The sequence below is a fragment of the Archocentrus centrarchus genome, chromosome 2, assembly GCF_007364275.1.
Source record: "Archocentrus centrarchus isolate MPI-CPG fArcCen1 chromosome 2, fArcCen1, whole genome shotgun sequence".
In the NCBI taxonomy this organism is placed as follows: Eukaryota; Metazoa; Chordata; class Actinopteri; order Cichliformes; family Cichlidae; genus Archocentrus; species Archocentrus centrarchus.
The window spans coordinates 2,312,348-2,331,663 of NC_044347.1; the positions used below are offsets into that span (position 1 = coordinate 2,312,348).

Here is a 19,316-nt window from a genome sequence, read left to right on the forward strand (position 1 = left end):
CGAATGCAAATGTGCTGCCCCGTAAGCTGTCAATAGCTGTCTGTGCGGCGTTCGCGTTAGTATACGGGGTCAAAAAATCCCTCTTTTCGTGCAGTGTGAGAGCCGCAAATTCTACTAGAAGTGTCTGACACATATATTGAGAAACAAATAACAACAGCAAAAAAAAATTTAAATTATTTTATTTTAATATTTCAAGATAAAAATAATGTTCCAAATTAGAGCTCCAACAGAAAACGAACTAACAATTAAAATCCACTTCAACTAGATACTTAAAATTTACTTCCTCAAGCCACACAGAGCCACAGCACAAGGATGGAAGAGCCGTAGGTTGCCGACCACAGCACTAGGGAAATGGAGACCCAGAGAGCAGAACACAGCCATGGAAACGACAATCTGACAAGAGTCAAGGGGAAGCCTGAGAGCATAAATACACAGAGGGATTATTAGGGAACAGGCAACAGGTGAGGGCACATTGAGACTATTTACACAGATGAGACAAGGGGAAGCAAAACTAAACAGAAAGTACCTGGGACGAAAGACTGTCAAAGTAAAACAGGAAACAACTAGACAAAGACAGAAACATAGATTTGACACACTCCACAGGAAATAACACAACAAAACACATCAAACCAGGGGTGTGACAGAGGGCCAGCCAGCCAGACACACAGGAGAGACAGGAACAATGGGAATCAAGGTGTTAATAGCAATGACTAATAAAGAGAGGAACTAAGATGAATAAAAACCAAAACAAACTGGGAACATAGCGGAGAAATCTGGAAAACAGAACCTAAACAAAACTAAACACAAAATGCTGGGCACACAGTCCAGGACCATGACACAATGGAGGCAATACTGCCCCCATATGTTCCTCTAATGTATTGGAGTTACAAAATCGTGTACATGATTTTAGAATATGATGCTTTGACATATTCCACATTGGCTAATTTTTGTAGTTGATGTTATTGATTATGTTTATGAATCTTTGTGGCCCCACGAAAGACATACTCACAATTTGAGGATTCTCTTACAATTTGTGGATAAAAGATTTATACAGATTTACTTGAAATGAAGGATTTATTTTTATTATTACTATGAAATGTGGCAGATGTGACACAGTTTCAAAGATTTCTTCCAGGGTGGTTATTGTCAGCTTTCTTCTCTCACTTTACTCCACTTTTTATTGGAATTCTTCAGATTCTGCTAACAACCATCAGATGAAGTTTTGACACATGACACAAAGATATTTCAGATGCTAAAGAGACTTTACTGAAAGAGAAACAATCATCAGAACAAACATTTATAAAATCAAACAGACTGATGGATTGATTGTAGGATCAGAGATGGTTGGTGGAGTCAAACCTCTGAGACCACAGTGATTGAACATCATTTCAGAAAGGAAAGAAAAACTAAACTGATTAAAAAGGAACATCTTTGACTCTGGTTTCTGCTCAGTGAGCATGCTCAGCCCTGTTACCATGACGACTCTCACTGGTAATACGACAGGTACATGGGAACGCCGTGGTTTCCATTGTTAAGATTTTCTTTCATGACTGGGATCCCATTTTTCTCATATGCCTCCTTAGCTGCTGGGTCAATGAGCAGAGTGATGGCCTTGATGTAGGTGGTGCTGCTGGTGTCTTTTTTGTACCACAGGTATACCTCCTTTCCTTTGGTCCCCTCATTCAGATCATGGTTAACGATTTCATAGCCTTGACTTTGCAAGCTCTTGGATTCATCATCATTGGTAGAGATTGCCATCTTAGTGATGGCCTCTTTTGGATTGGTGGTCTGACGATACCAGATGAAGACAGAAGGCCCTCCTGCTCCTCGGTTGGTGTCTTCATCCACCCGGATGTAGCCATTATGGAAGTAGACTCGATCTCCTTCATAGTTAGCATTGGCAATGATGTCTTGGATGTAGGTTGGTTTCTCTCTCTTCAACCACAGGTGGATCCAGTTTCCACCAGCCCCCCGGTTCAGATCACAGGCCAGTCTCTCCCATCCCTCTTTATAGATTTTGGGTTCATCTGCTCCCTGTGTAGAGACAAAAAGGTCTGTGATGGGAATGCTGCCTTGTGGGAACATTCTGTAGTACCACAGGTAGATGGGGTTTCCACCGGCTCCCTCATTGAGGTTTTTGTTGATTTTTGCAAACCCTGCTTCGCTCAGCTTAATGGCCATCTTATCGTTGAAAGAAATCTGAATCCTGGTGATTCCATTGATGCCTTTTTTGTACCAAAGGTAGACAGCATTTCCCTTGGCCCCTTCATTCAAATTAACAAAGATTTTTTTGAAGCCTTGCTGATGGAACGCATATTCCTCATCTTGCTTCACAGACACTTGGAGTTCAGAGATGTAGGACATTTTGAGTTCCTGCATTAAACAGAGTCAGATTTTTTTGATTAAACAAAGAAATTTAATCTGATGTTAAAGAGTGAAATCAGGACAGGAAAATAAAATAACATGCTACACATGTGATTAATAATGGTAATTGAGTTTGTAATATCTAATTATATAATTATAACATGTAATAGTAATAATAACATATATAATAATAACAATAGCAGTGCAATTCAGAGGTCCAATCTCATGGTACATTTGGTATGATAAAAATAAAGGCATTCTATTCTATTCTATTCTATTTATTACGAGGTTTATGTGAAATAAAAGTAATGCAAATAATGTTCAAATTTGTGTTAGAATAATTAGAGAAATCAATCGTTAAAGCTATATTCTGAGCCTAAAATCATTCAAGCAAGAGGAAAATTCAAACATACTAAACTGGATCTCTGGAAAAAATCGTATTGTACCTCAGCAATCTGATCAAGTTTAAAGTTTAAAGGATTAGATCACAATAAATTTTAACAAGAATTATATCAATGAAATAAAGATGCTGAGTGATGGATTGGAGACTTACGTGCCTGCAGAGTGTGCTTCGCTAGATGAAGTCTTCTGGACGGCAGCTGATCTCAGACACATCTGCCTTTATCTGTATAACACACGTGATTTCATTTATTGGAAAAGTACCACATGTGACTGGTGGTTTTCTGTAGAAAGTTATGGTCACCTGTTTGGGATTATAATGGAAAGACTGGATGGTGATTATTGTGAGTTATGATGAAAAGGGAAAATTAGCAAGGATGAGGTAAATAAAGAATTATTAAGATATCCTATATTTATTATCATGTGTTTTACATGTTGATCATTTCTATCTTGTGAAATGAGTGTGACTGTGGGAAAAGAGGAAATGAAGATGTGTGGAATGTACATGACAGGCTGGGCAGACACATAGTCAGCACGGTGGTACCACAGCTGATCAGGAGACTTTCATTTCATTTTTCACAGAATTGTAGAGGATTATTGATTAATTCTCAGTTGAAATACTGACAAACTAATATTACGTTTTCATATTAAGTCAGTATTTCATATTAACTCACTTTAAGTAAGTTACCAGTAAGTTTAAAATTTTGGTTGAAAAAGCTGATCACCACAGATTATTTGAGCTTGTTTAAATTAGAAAACATATGCACCTGGAAATATTTCTTTTTAGTGGTGGAAGGTATCTAAGTTAATTTACTCTATGTTATACTTAAGTAGACAACAAGGCAGAGGTTGCCTTCTTTAGTTTTTGTTGGGTCTTAGTTTTACTCTTTTTACCTTATGAACAAAATTATAGTATATTATATTATATTTTACTCTAAAGTATTATAGAGTAAAATGGTCATCCAATGATTAATTAAGTGAATAAATCAGATGATTAGATTAATTTAATTGAATTAAATTAATAATTAACAGTTGACTCAAAGCTCTAAATAGCCAGATCAGTGCTTGGCTCTCTAGCAACTCTCTTGTATTAAATCCCGATAAGACCAAGACTTTGATCATAGCTCCTCCTGATATTTATCCTAGTATCACCCAGGCGACTGCTTCCTTTTGTTCACCTGCAAAGACTGCAGTTCCTTAATCTCAGAGTATTATTTGAGTCCTCCTTGGAATTTGACTCATATGTAAGATCTATTGCACGTTCCTGTTTTTTTCATCTTCGGAATATTTCTAAACTAAGAACCCTAGTTTCCCCCTCTGATCTGGAAAATGTTGTCCATCCATTTGTGTCATCACACTTAGACTACTGTAATGCTCTCTTTACCGGCTTAAATAAATCATCTGTATCCTGGCTTCAAGTGATACAAAATGCAGCTGCTAGACTCTTAACTCGCTCTAGCAAAGGAACACACATTACTCCTATTCTGTTCTCTTTACATTGCCTTCCGGTTACTTTTAGAATTCAATTTAAGATCCTTCTGCTTACATATAGAGCTTTAAATGGACAAACCCCTGACTATTTATCACAGTTACTAGTTAAATACATCCCTACACGGTGCCTTCGATCAGAAGATGAAAATCTCTTAGTTACCCCACGCACAAGATTAAGGACTAGAGGCGACAGCTCGTTTCAAGCTATAGCCCCCGAGCTCTGGAACAACTTATCCCTTGAGCTCCGCCTAGCTGACTCTAACTTTTTTGTTCAACCAAGGTTTTTGTTAATTACTCTCATTGTGTTGTCTTTTTAATCTGTTGTCTTATTGCTGTTTCTCTTTTAATGCAAAAGTGTAATTTGTTTTTATATTGATTGTTTTGTACAGCGCTTTGTGACTTTTTTGTCTGTGAAAGGCACTTTATAAATAAACTTTACCTTACCTTACCTAAATAGTAGTTGATTAAATAATAAATTAATACTTGTAATGTATAATCAGTAGTCAAATTAAAATGATCAAAATAGTGTTTGAATTAAAATAACTAAATAGTGGCTGACGGAAATAATAGACAATTAAATGAATGCATTAATTAGACAGCGCGACAGATGGAAGACCAGTGGTCGCCAGACTAACTTCAGGCCTTTTAGGAGATATGTTTATCTTATTTATGACCTTCGGTCTCGGAGAAGAATATGTTTATCTTATCCTTAAAGGTTTTGCCGAAACATTTACATCTGTGTCTAAGAAGGGAACGGTGTGTGTAGTTCATCGCAACCTGTTGCTACGGAGACTAAAATTGCTGTCATGATCAGGGCCCTATTCCAGGAAGCAGGTTCAACAAACTGAGTCTAAAAACTCCGAGTTGACCAACTCTGAGATCTGCAACTCTGAGTTTCCTGTTGCAGAACAGCTGATCAGGGTTAGCTCAGGAAATTCTGAGTATGATCACCCTGATTTAGCGAGTGCGTGAATAAGGAAAGAAAGCCATCATCTATGGAGCTCTGATACCAGGATTCACCATGGCAACGGGTAAATAAAGGGAGGAGCTTCCATTTTAATCCAATGATGGAGGATCGCACGTGTCAGTGTGGAGCATGACGCGTCACTTTAATCAGCCTGACCCACTCTGACATCATCACAGACAGAATAAAAGTTTGTTATCAAATATATAATTTCTTTATAATATCTGCTGTCATCATTTACACAACTTGAATCTCCATCAGATGAAGCTGAATCCTAATTTCACATCTGATTTATAAAATCTAATTATTCAGCCTGACGGACAAACTGCAGGAGACAGAAAGTGAAGATAAAACTGTTGAGAAACATCTCAGACTGAGTTTACTGACCGACCTGTGTGTTAGAGACTGAGAGCAGCAGACCCCAGGTGGAGCTGACTTCAGGTCAGTTTTTATTTAATAAAATCTGCTTTTTTCTGTAGTTTGTGACAGTTCAGTTTCACTGTTTAAATAATCATGCAGTAAAAATTGAACCTATTGATGGAATGGCACTTTATTCGTTCTTTTAATGGAGAATTCAGGTGGACTCTGACACGGTTTGCTGATCTGTTATAGAAGCCTATGATCACCAATTTAGGTGATTTTCAATGGAAAATATGTCGAAATTCATACTGTGAATTACAGACATCTTCACTCAAACATTTGTATATTTAGAATTTGCCTTGGTGTATTGTATCACTCCCTGTTCCTGTTTCGCAGCACAGTCGTGTTTTGCTGTCTGTTAGCTGTTTAATCTGTATAGCTTGATCTATCTGATAACAACATATTTTAATATAATCTTCACCTGCTTTATTTAGCACACTCTTTGCTGAATCACCTGTATTCACATTATTGAATTTATTTGTTTTTAGAAATTCACTAGCTTAGCGCAGCTTGTAGCTTAGCTCTTAGCCGACTCACTAGCACCATGGCTTCTTCTCCTGTCCCTCCTGCAGTTTCCTGCTCTGGGTGTCACATGTTTAGTTACTCCTCGGCCTCCTTTAGCAGTAACGGTACTTGTAATAAATGCAGTCAGGAAGCAGAGTTGCAGTCTTACACGCCTCTCTGCAGCTTCTCTCCTCCTGCCATCCCCCCAAAACCCCATCCCCATAGAGTCGGTGCCTGCTCCCAGACCACCAAAAACCAAAGCTAAAATCAGCAAAAAACAATTTAAGCATAAAAATTCAAAAACAATAAATAATACAGCTTCATCAACTGCACCAAAAAATAAAACAATTAAATGTGGATTGTTAAACATTAGGTCTCTCTCTTCCAAGTCCCTATTAGTAAATGATTTAATAATTGATCAACGTATTGATTTATTCTGCCTTACAGAAACCTGGTTACAGCAGGATGAATATGTTAGTTTAAATGAATCAACACCCCCGAGTCACAGTAACTGTCAGAATGCTCGAAGCACAGGTCGAGGAGGAGGATTAGCTGCAATCTTCAATTCGAGCTTATTAATTAATCAAAGACCCAGACAAAGTTTTCATTCTTTTGAAAGCCTGACTCTTAGTCTTGTCCATCCTAATTGGGAAAATCAAAAACCTGTTTTATTTGTTATTATCTATCGTCCACCTGGTCCCTACTCAGAGTTTCTGTCTGATTTCTCAGACTTTTTATCTGATTTAGTGCTCAGTTCAGATAAAATCATTATAGTGGGTGATTTTAATATCCATGTAGATGCTGAGAATGACAGCCTCAACACTGCATTTAATCTATTGTTAGATTCAATTGGCTTCTCTCAAAATGTAAAGGAGCCCACCCACCACTTTAATCATACTCTGGATCTTGTCCTGACATATGGCATAGAAACTGAAGACCTAACAGTATTCCCTGAAAGCCCCCTCCTGTCTGATCATTTCTTAGTAACATTTACATTTACTTTAATGGATTACACAGCAGTGGGGAATAAGTTTTATTACAGTAGAAGTCTTTCTGAAAGTGCTGTAACTAAGTTTAAGGATCTAATTCCTTCATTGTTATGCTCTTCAGTGCCAACACAGTGCAGAGCAGCTACCTAAACTCTGCTCCCAGTGAGGTCGATTATCTCGTCAATAGTTTTACATCCTCACTGCGTATAACTTTGGATACTGTGGCTCCTCTGAAAAGGAAAGCTTCAAATCAGAAGTGCCTGACTCCGTGGTATAATTCACAAACGCACAGCTTAAAGCAGATAACCCGAAAGCTGGAGAGGGAATGGCGTCTCACTAAATTAGAAGATGCTCATTTAGCCTGGAAAAAGAGTTTGTTGCTCTATAAAAAAGCCCTCCGTAAAGCTAGGACATCTTACTATTCATCATTAATTGAAGAAAATAAGAACAACCCCAGGTTTCTTTTCAGCACTGTAGCCAGGCTGACAAAGAGTCAGAGCTCTGTAGAGCCGAGTATTCCTTTCACGTTAACTAGTAGTGACTTCATGGATTTCTTTACAAATAAAATTTTAGACATTAGAGAAAAAATTATTCATAACCATCTCAAAGATTATTCTTCATGTTCGGCTGCTTTCAGCACTGCTGGTATTTGTTTAGACTCTTTTGCTCCAGTTGATCTTTCTGAGTTAACTTCAATAGTTACTTCCTCCAAACCAGCAACATGTTTGTTAGATCCCATTCCTACTAGACTGTTCAAAGAAGTCTTTCCAATTATTGATGCTTCAATCTTAAAAATGATCAATCAGTCTTTATTGGTTGGCTATGTACCACAGACCTTCAAGGTGGCTGTAATTAAACCTCTGCTTAAAAAGCCATCACTTGACCCAGCTGTCTTAGCTAATTATAGGCCAATCTCCAACCGTCCTTTTCTCTCAAAGACTCTTGAAAGAGTAGTTGTAAAACAGCTAACTGATCATCTGCAGAGGAACGGTTTATTTGAAGAGTTTCAGTCAGGTTTCAGAATTCATCACAGTACAGAAACAGCATTAGTGAAGGTTACCAATGATCTTCTTACAGCCTCTGACAGTGGACTCATCTCTGTTCTTGTCCTGTTGGACCTCAGTGCAGCTTTTGATACTGTTGACCATAACATTTTATTACAGAGATTAGAGCTTGCTATAGGTATTAAAGGTACTGCACTGCAGTGGTTTGAATCATATTTATCTCATAGACTCCAATTTGTTCATGTAAATGGGGAGTCTTCTTCAAACACTAAGGTTAATTATGGAGTTCCACAGGGTTCTGTGCTAGGACCAATTTTATTTACATTATACATGCTTCCCTTAGGCAGTATTATTAGAAAGCACTGCATCAATTTTCATTGTTATGCAGATGATACTCAGCTTTACCTATCAATGAAGCCAGATGACACACATCAATTAATTAAACTGCAGGAATGTCTTAAAGACATTAAGGCCTGGATGACCTCTAATTTCCTGCTTCTAAATTCAGATAAAACTGAAATTCTTGTTCTCGGCCCCACAAATCTTAGAAACATGGTGTCTAACCAGATACTTACTCTGGATGGCATTACTTTGGCCTCCAGTAACACTGAGAGAAATCTTGGAGTCATTTTTGACCAGGATATGTCCTTCAATGCACATATTAAACAAATATGTAGGACCGCTTTTTTGCATTTGCGCAATATTTCTAAAATTAGAAACATCCTTTCTCAGACTGATGCTGAAAAGCTCATTCATGCATTTATTACTTCTAGGCTGGATTATTGTAATTCATTATTATCAGGCTGTCCTAAAAGCTCCCTGAAAAGCCTTCAGCTGATCCAAAATGCTGCAGCTAGAGTACTGACAGGGACTAGAAAGAGAGAGCAGATTTCTCCCATATTGGCTTCTCTTCATTGGCTCCCTGTTAAATCTAGAATAGAATTTAAAATCCTTCTCCTCACCTACAAGGTCTTGAATAATCAGGCGCCATCTTATCTCAAAGACCTCATAGTACCATATCACCCCAACAGAGCACTTCGCTCTCAGACTGCTGGCTTACTTGTGGTTCCTAGGATACTTAAGAGTAGAATGGGAGGCAGAGCCTTCAGCTTTCAGGCGCCTCTTCTGTGGAACCAGCTCCCAGCTTGGATTCAGGAGACAGACACCCTCTCTATTTTTAAGATTAGGCTTAAAACTTTCCTTTATGATCAAGCTTATAGTTAGGGCTGGATCAGGTGACCCTGAACCCACCCTTAGTTATGCTGCTATAGGCCTAGTCTGCTGGGGGGTTCACATAATGCACTGTTTCTCATTCACCTTATTTACTTTGTTTATACTCCACTCTGTATTTAATCATTAATTGATATTAATCTCTGGCTCTCTTCCACAGCATGTCTTTCTCTCCCCTCAGCCCAACCGGTCTCAGCAGATGACCCCCCCTCCCTGAGCCTGGTTCTGCTGGAGGTTTCTTCCTGTTAAAGGGAGTTTTTCCTTTCCACTGTCGCCAAGTGCTGCTCATAGGGGGTCGTTTTGACTGTTGGATCTTCTCTGTATTATTGTAGGGTCTTTACCCACAATACAAAGCGCCTTGAGGCGACTGTTTGTTGTGATTTGGTGCTTTATAAATATATATATTCAATATATATATATATATTGAATATATATATATATTCAATATATAAATATATATATATATATTGAATTGAATTGAAATTAATTTTCACTCTTTTCCCTCTAACCAACATCCCATGAAACAAACCTCAGTGTGCTCATGTTTGAATTAACTGGGGAAGTGTTTTGTGTTTACTAAAGTTGTGTTTGGTGTGTGTGTGTGCACGCTGTCGCAGGTATCCTGTTTGACCTTGTCTGTGTGTGCGTACGCGTCCTGTATGACTGTGCATCCTGTATAACGGTGTGTGTTTGCTGTATGTCCGTGTGGTAAGAATGCTGGGTGCAGAAAGAGAAGAGAAAAGGAATGTAAATTGAGAAAGAAATGAAATGGTGCAAACACCAAAGAGCCATTCCAAAGTGACAAACAAGCATAAAAAACAATGTGATAACAAAATAATGCGCTATGCTGACTGAACAAGCATTAATTGTTATATACGGACACTTGTTGTATTTTGCTCACAGCCCTCTAGGACTCTGTGAGGTTCAGCTGAAAAACGAAATGAAATTGAATCCAAAAGTCTCCTGATCAGCTGTGGTACCACCATGCTGACTATGTGTCTGCCCAGCCTGTCATGTACTTTCCACAAATCTTCATTTCCTCTTTTCCCACAGTCACACTCATTTCACGAGATAGAAATGATCAACACATAATACTAACCAAAACTTTATATTAAAAATATAATTTAAAAAAGCCTAATTATTCTTTATTAATCTTATCTTTGTTAGTTTTTCTTTTCATCATAAATCACAATAATCACCATCCAGTCTTTTCATTATAATCATAAACAGGTGACCATAACTTTCTACAGAAAACCACCAGTCACATGTGGCACTTTTCCAATAAATGTAATCACGTGTGTTATACAGATAAAGGCAGATGTGTCTGAGATCAGCTGCTGTTCAGAAGACTTCATCTAGTGAAGCACACTCTGCACGCACGTAAGTCTCCAACCCATCACTCAACATCTTTATATCACCTCTTATTCTATTAATGTGATTGCTGTTAAGCACTCACATTATTCATATCCTTCTGTGCATTTTGGTTTTTAACTCCTCCACATGCTTTGTTTTACAAAAACCATTCTGGTTTTAAATCATTTTTTGGAGAAGTGTGCTATTACGTTTCTTTTTTGTAACTTTCTATATTTTTTAGGATATTTATCTTTTAACGAGTTTTTATTTTGCCATTTGAAATGACTGAAATCCTCTTCAAACCTATCCTGACTTGAGAGTTCACTACTTCAGTTTAATTTGGGCTAGAGAAAAAATTCAATATTTCTGAAATTTAAATACTTTCTATTTAAAATTTCTATGGAAGTTTTGTAGAATGGTGACATCGTCACCCACTGAAGAATTGTGTTCACTTTTCAAATGTTTTTCTATTTCAGTTTTTTTTACTCCCACAACTGTTGGACTACCAAAACATTTATGCTTCAAATTGTAGTTATGGTTGTGCTTGTTAAGAAAAAACTTTTCCAAAACACAGATTTACAGAATGTAAACTAGGAGCCTGAGAGTGTCAGGAGTAGCCTCCACATCTGCCATTCATTTCAATGTTAACTTTTCTCCTCTCTTTGGAGCAAAAGCCAAAAAACTGAGGCACTATTGAAACTGCTATTTCTTTGTCAATTTTCACAGCATGAAAAGGTTATGACTGAAATCTAAAGTTTTTTAACAATACTGGTACTTAGTTAAATTTTAATCTTGTATTATGAAGGTCATAGATTTGATTACCAGCCTTTTTCACATTTTTCCTAAAATACCTCATTATTTAATTTTGGCATAGAAACCCAGTATCACTCGTGTGTGTGTGTGTGTGTGTGTGTGTGTGTGTGTGTGTGTGTGTGTGTGTGTGTGTGTGTGTGTGTGTGTGTGTGTGTGTGTGTGTGTGTGTGTGTGTGTGTGTGTTTTAATTTGGGGATTCAAGCTTTTCAAGATTCGAGCTTTTTTCTAGTCTATTTTTCACTGCATTTAATTCTGTTCTTTATTTTGATGAGTTTCAGCTCCAAGGTTGTTTTTTTTTTTCCTATTTTTTAAAATGGTAATTTCAGCAAATCAAGTTAAATTGAAGCATTGTCTTGAGAATTTGAGCTGTTTTACTTTTCTAATGGATTTCTCTTTCAGCTGCTTAAAGTCTTTCAGGAAATTAATTGTGTTTCAGGTATTTTAACATTTGTAGGTATTGCAGCTTTCAGCATTCATATTTACAGCAGGAAATGCCTTTTCTACTTCTTGTCCCCTGACATTTTATCATTATCCTAATCCTTTAAATTTGATGAGACTACTGAGTTAATAATAAAGATTCAGTTTAGTCTGTGTGAATTTTCTACTTGCTTGAATCATTTTAGGATCAGAATGAATCTTTAAATATTAATTTCTTTAAATATCATTCTTATTCTCTAACTATTCCAACAAAAGAGTGAACATTTTTGTTTACATTACTTTTATTTCATATAAACCTCATCATGATCAGGGGAGCTTTATTCATTTTTCATTTAAGAGCGCTTTGCAACAAGGACCTGTAAATTTCATTCATTACTATTGTTATTATACTATTATTATTATACTATTATACTATTCCTATAGTAATTAGATATTACAAACTCAATTACCATTATTAATCACATGTGTAGCATGTTATTTTATTTTCCTGTCCTGATTTCACTCTTTAACATCAGATTAAATTTCTTTGTTTAGTCATAAGTAATCTGACTCTGTCTATGCAGGAACTCAAAATGTCCTACATCTCTGAACTCCAAGTGTCTCTCAACAAAACTGAGGAATATGACCTTCATGGACAAGGGTTTACAAAAATCTTTGTTAATCTGAACAAAGGAGCTGAGGGAAACACTGTGTATCTTTGGTACAAAAAAGGCAACACTGCAATCACCAGGATTCAGATTTCTTTCAACAATGAGATGACCAAGGGTCTGATGGATGCAGGGTTCCACAAGATCAACAAAAACCTCAATGAAGGAACAAGTGGAGACCAGCTCTACCTGTGGTACTACAAAGGATCCTTAAAGTATGACGTTCCCATCACAGACCTTTTTGTCTCTACACAGGGAGCAGATGAACCCAAAATCTATAAACAGGGCTGGGAGAGACTGGCCTGTGATCTGAACCGGAGAGCTGGTGGAAACTGGATCCACCTGTGGTTGAAGAGAGAGAAACCAACCTACATCCAAGAAATCAAGGCCACAAATGAATATGCTGGAGATGATGATAACTTCAATGAGGGCTACATCCGGGTGGATGAAGACACCAACCGAGGAGCAGGAGGGCCTTCTGTCTTCATCTGGTATCGTCAGACCACTGATCCAAAAGAGGCCATCACTAAGATGGCAATCTCTACCAATGATGATGAATCCAAGAACTTGCAAAGTCAAGGCTATCAAATAGTTAACCGTGATCTGAATGAGGGGACCAAAGGAAAGGAGGTATACCTGTGGTACAAAAACGACACCAGCAGCCCCAACACCAAGGCCATCACTCTGCTCATTAACGCATCAGCTAAGCAGGTGTATGAGAAAGACGGGATCAAAGTCATCAATAAAAACCTTAACAGTGGAAACCACGGCGTTCCCATGTACCTGTCTTATTACCAGTGAGAATCGTCATGGTAACAGGGCTGAGCATGCTCACTGAGCAGAAACCAGAGTCAAAGATGTTCCTTTTTAATCAGTTTAGTTTTTCTTTCCTTTCTGAAATGATGTTCAATCACTGTGGTCTCAGAGGTTTGACTCCACCAACCATCTCTGATCCTACAATCAATCCATCAGTCTGTTTGATTTTATAAATGTTTGTTCTGATGATTGTTTCTCTTTCAGTAAAGTCTCTTTAGCATCTGAAATATCTTTGTGTCCTGTCTTATTTTTTATTGAATTTTTCTTTAAACAAACAAAAAACATGAAAAAAAGATAAAAAAGAAAACAGAGAAGAAAAAAAACATATAGCTAAAGCTTCTCTTTAGCTATATAAGTCAGTTTTTCCACTGCCAAGTTGTTGCACATTAGTTTGAACCATCTTTGGTTTTTCTGTATGCTTCCAGTTCAAAGCAATCACATGTTTAGCCTGTAGAAGACAGAAATTAACAAGCTTCTTTCTCTTTATATGTCCTTTAAAGCCTTCAGAAAAAATTTGTAGTAAGCAGAGTTTGCAGCCTAAAGGCCGTTTCACACCGGATGCGTTGCGTAAAAATGACACGAAATTCCGAATCTTTCAGCTGCGAACCTGTCGTGTAACCTATATACACTGCCTTGCGAAAGTATTTGGCCCCCTTGAACTTTTCAACCTTTTGCCACATTTCAGGCTTCAAACATAAAGATATAAAATTTTAATTTTTTGTGAAGAATCAACAACAAGTGCGACACAATCGTGAAGTGGAATGAAATTTATTGGATGTGTCAAACTTTTTTAACAAATAAAAAACTGAAAAGTGGGGCGTGCAATATTATTCGGCCCCTTTACTTTCAGTGCAGCAAACTCACTCCAGAAGTTCAGTGAGGATCTCTGAATGATCCAATGTTGTCTCAAATGACTGATGATGATAAATAGAATCCACCTGTGTGTAATCAAGTCTCCGTATAAATGCACCTGCTCTGTGATAGTCTCAGGGTTCTGTTCAAAGCGCAGAGAGCATCATGAAGATCAAAGAACACACCAGGCAGGTCCGAGATACTGTTGTGGAGACGTTCAAAGCCGGATTTGGATACAAAAAGATTTCCCAAGCTTTAAACATCTCAAGGAGCACTGTGCAAGCAATCATATTAAAATGGAAGGAGTATCAGACCACTGCAGATCTACCAAGACCCGGCCGTCCCTCTAAACTTTCATCTCAAACAAGGAGAAGACTGATCAGAGATGCAGCCAAGAGGCCCATGATCACTCTGGATGAACTGCAGAGATCTACAGCTGAGATGGGAGAGTCTGTCCATAGGACAACAATCAGTCGTACACTGCACAAATCTGGCCTTTATGGAAGAGTGGCAAGAAGAAAGCCATTTCTCAAAGATATCCATAAAAAGTCTCGTTTAACGTTTGCCACAAGCCACCTGGGAGACACACCAAACATGTGGAAGAAGGTGCTCTGGTCAGATCAAACCAAAATCGAACTGTTTGGCCACAATGCAAAACGATATGTTTGGTGTAAAAGCAACACAGCTCATCATCCTGAACACACCATCCCCACTGTCAAACATGGTGGTGGCAGCATCATGGTTTGGGCCTGCTTTTCGTCAGCAGGGACAGGGAAGATGGTCAAAATTGATGTGAAGATGGATGGGGCCAAATACAGGACCATTCTGGAAGAAAACCTGTTGGAGTCTGCAAGAGACCTGAGACTGGGAGGGAGATTTATCTTCCAACAAGACAATGATCCAAAAGATAAAGCCAAATCTACAATGGAACGGTTCACAAATAAACGTATCCAGGTGTTAGAACGGCCAAGTCAAAGTCCAGACCTGAATCCAATCAAGAATCTGTGGAAAGAGCTGAAGACTGCTGTTCACAAACGCTCTCCATCCAACCTCACTGAGCTCCAGCTGTTTTGCAAGGAAGAATGGGCAAGAATTTCAGTCTCTCGATGTGCAAAACTGATAGAGACATACCCCAAGAGACGTGCAGCTGTAATTGCAGCAAAAGGTGGCGCTACAAAGTATTAACGCAAGGGGGCCGAATAATATTACACGCCCCACTTTTCAGTTTTTTATTTGTTAAAAAAGTTTGACACATCCAATAAATTTAATTCCACTTCACGATTGTGTCCCACATGTTGTTGATTCTTCACAAAAAATTACAATTTTATATCTTTATGTTTGAAGCCTGAAATGTGGCAAAAGGTTGAAAAGTTCAAGGGGGCCGAATATTTTCGCAAGGCTCTGTACACACCGAAAAATCGAACTTGATCCAGAAAAATAAATGCCGCAAATTCATCCTGTGAAGTGATGCGGTTGGTGTGAATGGCTGCATTAAGAACAGGAGAGTCCGAAAAATATTTTTAATGCACGAACCATTTACACGTCCGGTGTGAAAGGGCCTTAATGCCAAAATGCAGTGGTAATCTAGAAATACCAAATTTTTATCACTACTCCTTAGCCAATAGGTTGCAGTATGTTTCAAAATGAATCAAATTATGTTCATTAGACAGCCCATGATTGGACATTTAACAAATACTCTGTGGAAAAGTAAATATCTCAGATCTACCTTTCATTAACCCCAGTATTTTATGTTAACTGCTTTAAAAGTGTTAACATAAAAACCTCCCTAATAGTTGCTTCTAAAAATTTCCACCAAGCTAAAGGCCTTTACAGATAAGATAAGATAGTGTTTATTTGTCACATGCGCAGTTATACACAGTACAATGCACAGTGAAATGTATTTTGTACCTGCAACCATATATACACACACATATAAATAAGAAGAATAAAAATAAAAAAAAGTAATTCACACTATACACTATACTCTATATACTATACACTATACACACTTTTATAAATTATAATATTTACATTGTGCAATAATGGTCCAGTTAGGGCTCAGAGTTGAGCAGACGGATGGCTTGTGGGTAAAAACTCTTCTTCAACCTTTCAGTCTTAGTCCTCAGGCAGCGGTAACGCCGGCCTGATGGGAGCAGGGAGAAGAGAGAGTGTCCGGGGTGGCTGGGCTGTTTTAGGATCTTCATGGCCCTCAGCCTGCACTGCTTGGTGTAAATGTCCTGCAGGTTGGGGAGGGTGGTTCTGATGGTCCGTTCAGCTGAACGAACCACCCTTTTTAGGGCCATGAAGTCCTGCTTGGTGCAGTTTCCCATCCAGGTGGTGATGCTCCCATGCATGATGGTCTCGATGGTGCAGGTGTAAAAGTTCCTGAGCACCTTGAGTGGGAGCTTGAAGTCTCTCAGCCGCCTGAGGAGGTAGAGACGCTGTCTGGCCTTCTTCACAGTGATGTTTATGTGATGAGTCCAGGACAGGTCCTGTGAGATGGTCACTCCCAGGTATTTGAAAGTGTCCACTCTTTCCACCTCAGCACCACTGATGACAAGTGGATGGTAGTCCCTCTGCTGCTTCCTGCTGAAGTCCACGATCAGTTCCTTTGTTTTGCTGACGTTGAGCAGGAGGTGGTTCTCCTGGCACCAGTTCTCCAGGCGGGAGACCTCTCTCCTGTAGGCTGTCTCCTCATTGTGAGAGATTAGTCCCACAACAGCAGTGTCGTCAGCAAACTTGATGATGACGTTGGACTCTGACGTGGCCTCGCAGTCATGGGTGTACAGTGAGTACAGCAGAGGGCTGAGCACACAGCCTTGGGGGGATCCAGTGTTGAGGGTGAGGGAGGATGAGGTGAGGTGACCCACTCGTACCACCTGTGGTCTGCTGGTCAGGAAGCTGTGAACCCACCTGCACAGGGATGGGCCCAGGCCCAGGTCCAGCAGCTTAGAGACCAGCCTGGAGGGAACTATGGTGTTGAATGCTGAGCTGTAATCTACAAACAGCACTCTCACATAGTTCCCCTTACCAGTGTCTATGTGTGAAAGGGTCTTGTGGAGGAGGAAGGATATGGCGTCATCTGTGGATCTGTCTGGCCGGTATGCAAACTGTAGTGGGTCGAGGGTGGTGGGCAGTGAGGAGGTGATGAATGTCTTGATGAGTCTCTCAAAACACTTCATCACCACTGAGGTGAGTGCTATGGGCCTGAAGTCATTGGGGCTGCTGGGGTGTGGTTTCTTTGGGACAGGTGGACTTTTTAAAGCACTTTTTAAAGGACTTTTTTTTTACACACCGGATGCGTAAATTCCGTGCGAATATTTCGTGCGTTAAAAATATTTTTCGGACTCTCCTGTGTTTAATGCAGCCGTTCACACCGACCGCGTCACTTCACAGGACGACTTTGCGGCATTTATTTTTTCGGATCAAGTTCGATTTTTCTGACTTTCGCAAGCAAACAAACAGGACTGACCAATCAGAGCGCTGCATTTAGCAGCATGAGAGGTCATAGCTCAAACCGCGCACCAATGTACTGAATATACAGTGATGTGGGAACAATAAAATCATAATATTTTACCTCAGACACACAGCTACACGCTGCTCCGGGTCAGTCAGCTCTCTGATATTATCCTCTGCCTCCTCACATGTGATCCTAACTCTGCCAACAAGAGCTCAAACTGTCCCACTGACATCCTGAAATATGCCTGAAAGCATCCGTGATGCAGCTTCAACTCCGGGATCAAACCATGAAACTCTCCCTGCTGTTGATTTCTTATGAGCTGGATGAACCCATAAACTCTCTTTCTTCCTTCTCTTGTTTATAAACGTCAGGGTCTCATTACATCATCGCTTGATGTCGACTGCATTTTTTTTCCACCGTGCATTATATAGGGAGGATTTATTAGCAAAAAGGCAATGCGTCCGGTGTGTATATAGGTTACACGACAGGTTCGCATCCGAAAGATTTCGTGTCATTTTTACGCAACGCATCCGGTGTCTTCACTTATTCCCTGCAAACTGACACCCATCCATCCTCTTCTGCTTATCCTGTTCAGGGTTGCTGGAGCCTATCCCAGCTGCCATGGGCAAGAGGCAGGGTACACCTGTACAGGTCGCCAGCCTAACACAGAGAGACAGACAACCATTCACACCTATGGGCAACTTAGAGTGACCAATTAACCTAACCCCAGTAACTGCATGTCTGTGGGAGGAAACCCATGCAGACATGGGGAGAACAGGCAAACTTCACACAGAAAGAGAGAGAGGGGCCTGAGCCAAGGTGGAATCGAACCCAGCCCTCCTAGATGTTATTCTAACTTTGAGACAGCAGTGCTAACCACCACGCCACTGTGTGGCTCACAATTTGGCCCTTTAAATTACTTTTTTGACATTTTGCTTTCCCCTCCAGTTAAAAGAAGTTAGCAAAATGTCAAAAAGTAACTTAAAGGGCCAAATTGTGAGCCACACAGTAGCGTGGTGGTTAGCACTGCTGCCTCAGATTTTTTTTTACATCAAATCATGGACTGGAAGCAGGGGCCGGAAACGTAAATGTTTTATAAAATTGTGGAGTGTGTCACGGTTGGGTGGTGTGGCAAGTAGGGTGGACCCAAAAGCAGAACTCCAAAACAGGACTGAATGTAGGTGAAGATTTATTTACAAAAATGATCCAAAAATACACACAAACTAGGTAACTTAATATAACTGAAGAAATGGTCAGATGGCAGACTGGAACAAAACCACACCACCACGAGGGAGGACGCGACAAGGAACAGAGGGAAACGCAGACAATAAATACACCGGGAATGAAGAGGGGAAAACAGGAAACAGCAGGGGAGAACAGGTGGACAAAATCATACTAATGAAACACAGGAAGCAAAACTCCACACAATACACAGGGAACGTAAGACTGTCAAAATAAAACAGGAAACACCAAACAAGGTACACGCAGACTTAACACAGGGGGCTGGCACAGAGGAAAACTAAACATGGACCAAGGAAAAATACAGAAAAACAGACACAGGGAAGACAGGAA

At 39.4% G+C, this 19,316-nt stretch overlaps 2 protein-coding genes across 2 annotated transcripts; one reads left to right on the forward strand and one right to left on the reverse strand.

Moving 5' to 3' along the window:
- Positions 1-1,160: 1,160 nt before the first annotated feature.
- LOC115791545 (uncharacterized) lies at positions 1,161-2,978 on the reverse strand. The gene is made up of 2 exons (XM_030745656.1): positions 2,918-2,978; positions 1,161-2,373 (listed from the first exon to the last, which is right to left on the reverse strand). The coding sequence occupies exon 2, from the start codon at positions 2,362-2,364 to the stop codon at positions 1,486-1,488; it is 879 nt and encodes a 292-aa protein (XP_030601516.1). The 5' UTR covers positions 2,365-2,373; positions 2,918-2,978; the 3' UTR covers positions 1,161-1,485.
- A 7,706-nt stretch (positions 2,979-10,684) lies between these two features.
- Positions 10,685-13,625, forward strand: LOC115791552 (uncharacterized). Its single transcript, XM_030745664.1, has 2 exons — positions 10,685-10,745; positions 12,533-13,625. The coding sequence occupies exon 2, from the start codon at positions 12,542-12,544 to the stop codon at positions 13,415-13,417; it is 876 nt and encodes a 291-aa protein (XP_030601524.1). The 5' UTR covers positions 10,685-10,745; positions 12,533-12,541; the 3' UTR covers positions 13,418-13,625.
- The last annotated feature ends 5,691 nt before the right edge of the window (positions 13,626-19,316 follow it).

Excerpts from the sequence above, each read along its gene's own strand:
- LOC115791545 (XM_030745656.1), bottom strand. The coding sequence starts at position 2,364 with ATGTCCTACATCTCTGAACTCCAAGTGTCTGTGAAGCAAGATGAGGAA.
- LOC115791552 (XM_030745664.1), top strand. The coding sequence starts at position 12,542 with ATGTCCTACATCTCTGAACTCCAAGTGTCTCTCAACAAAACTGAGGAA.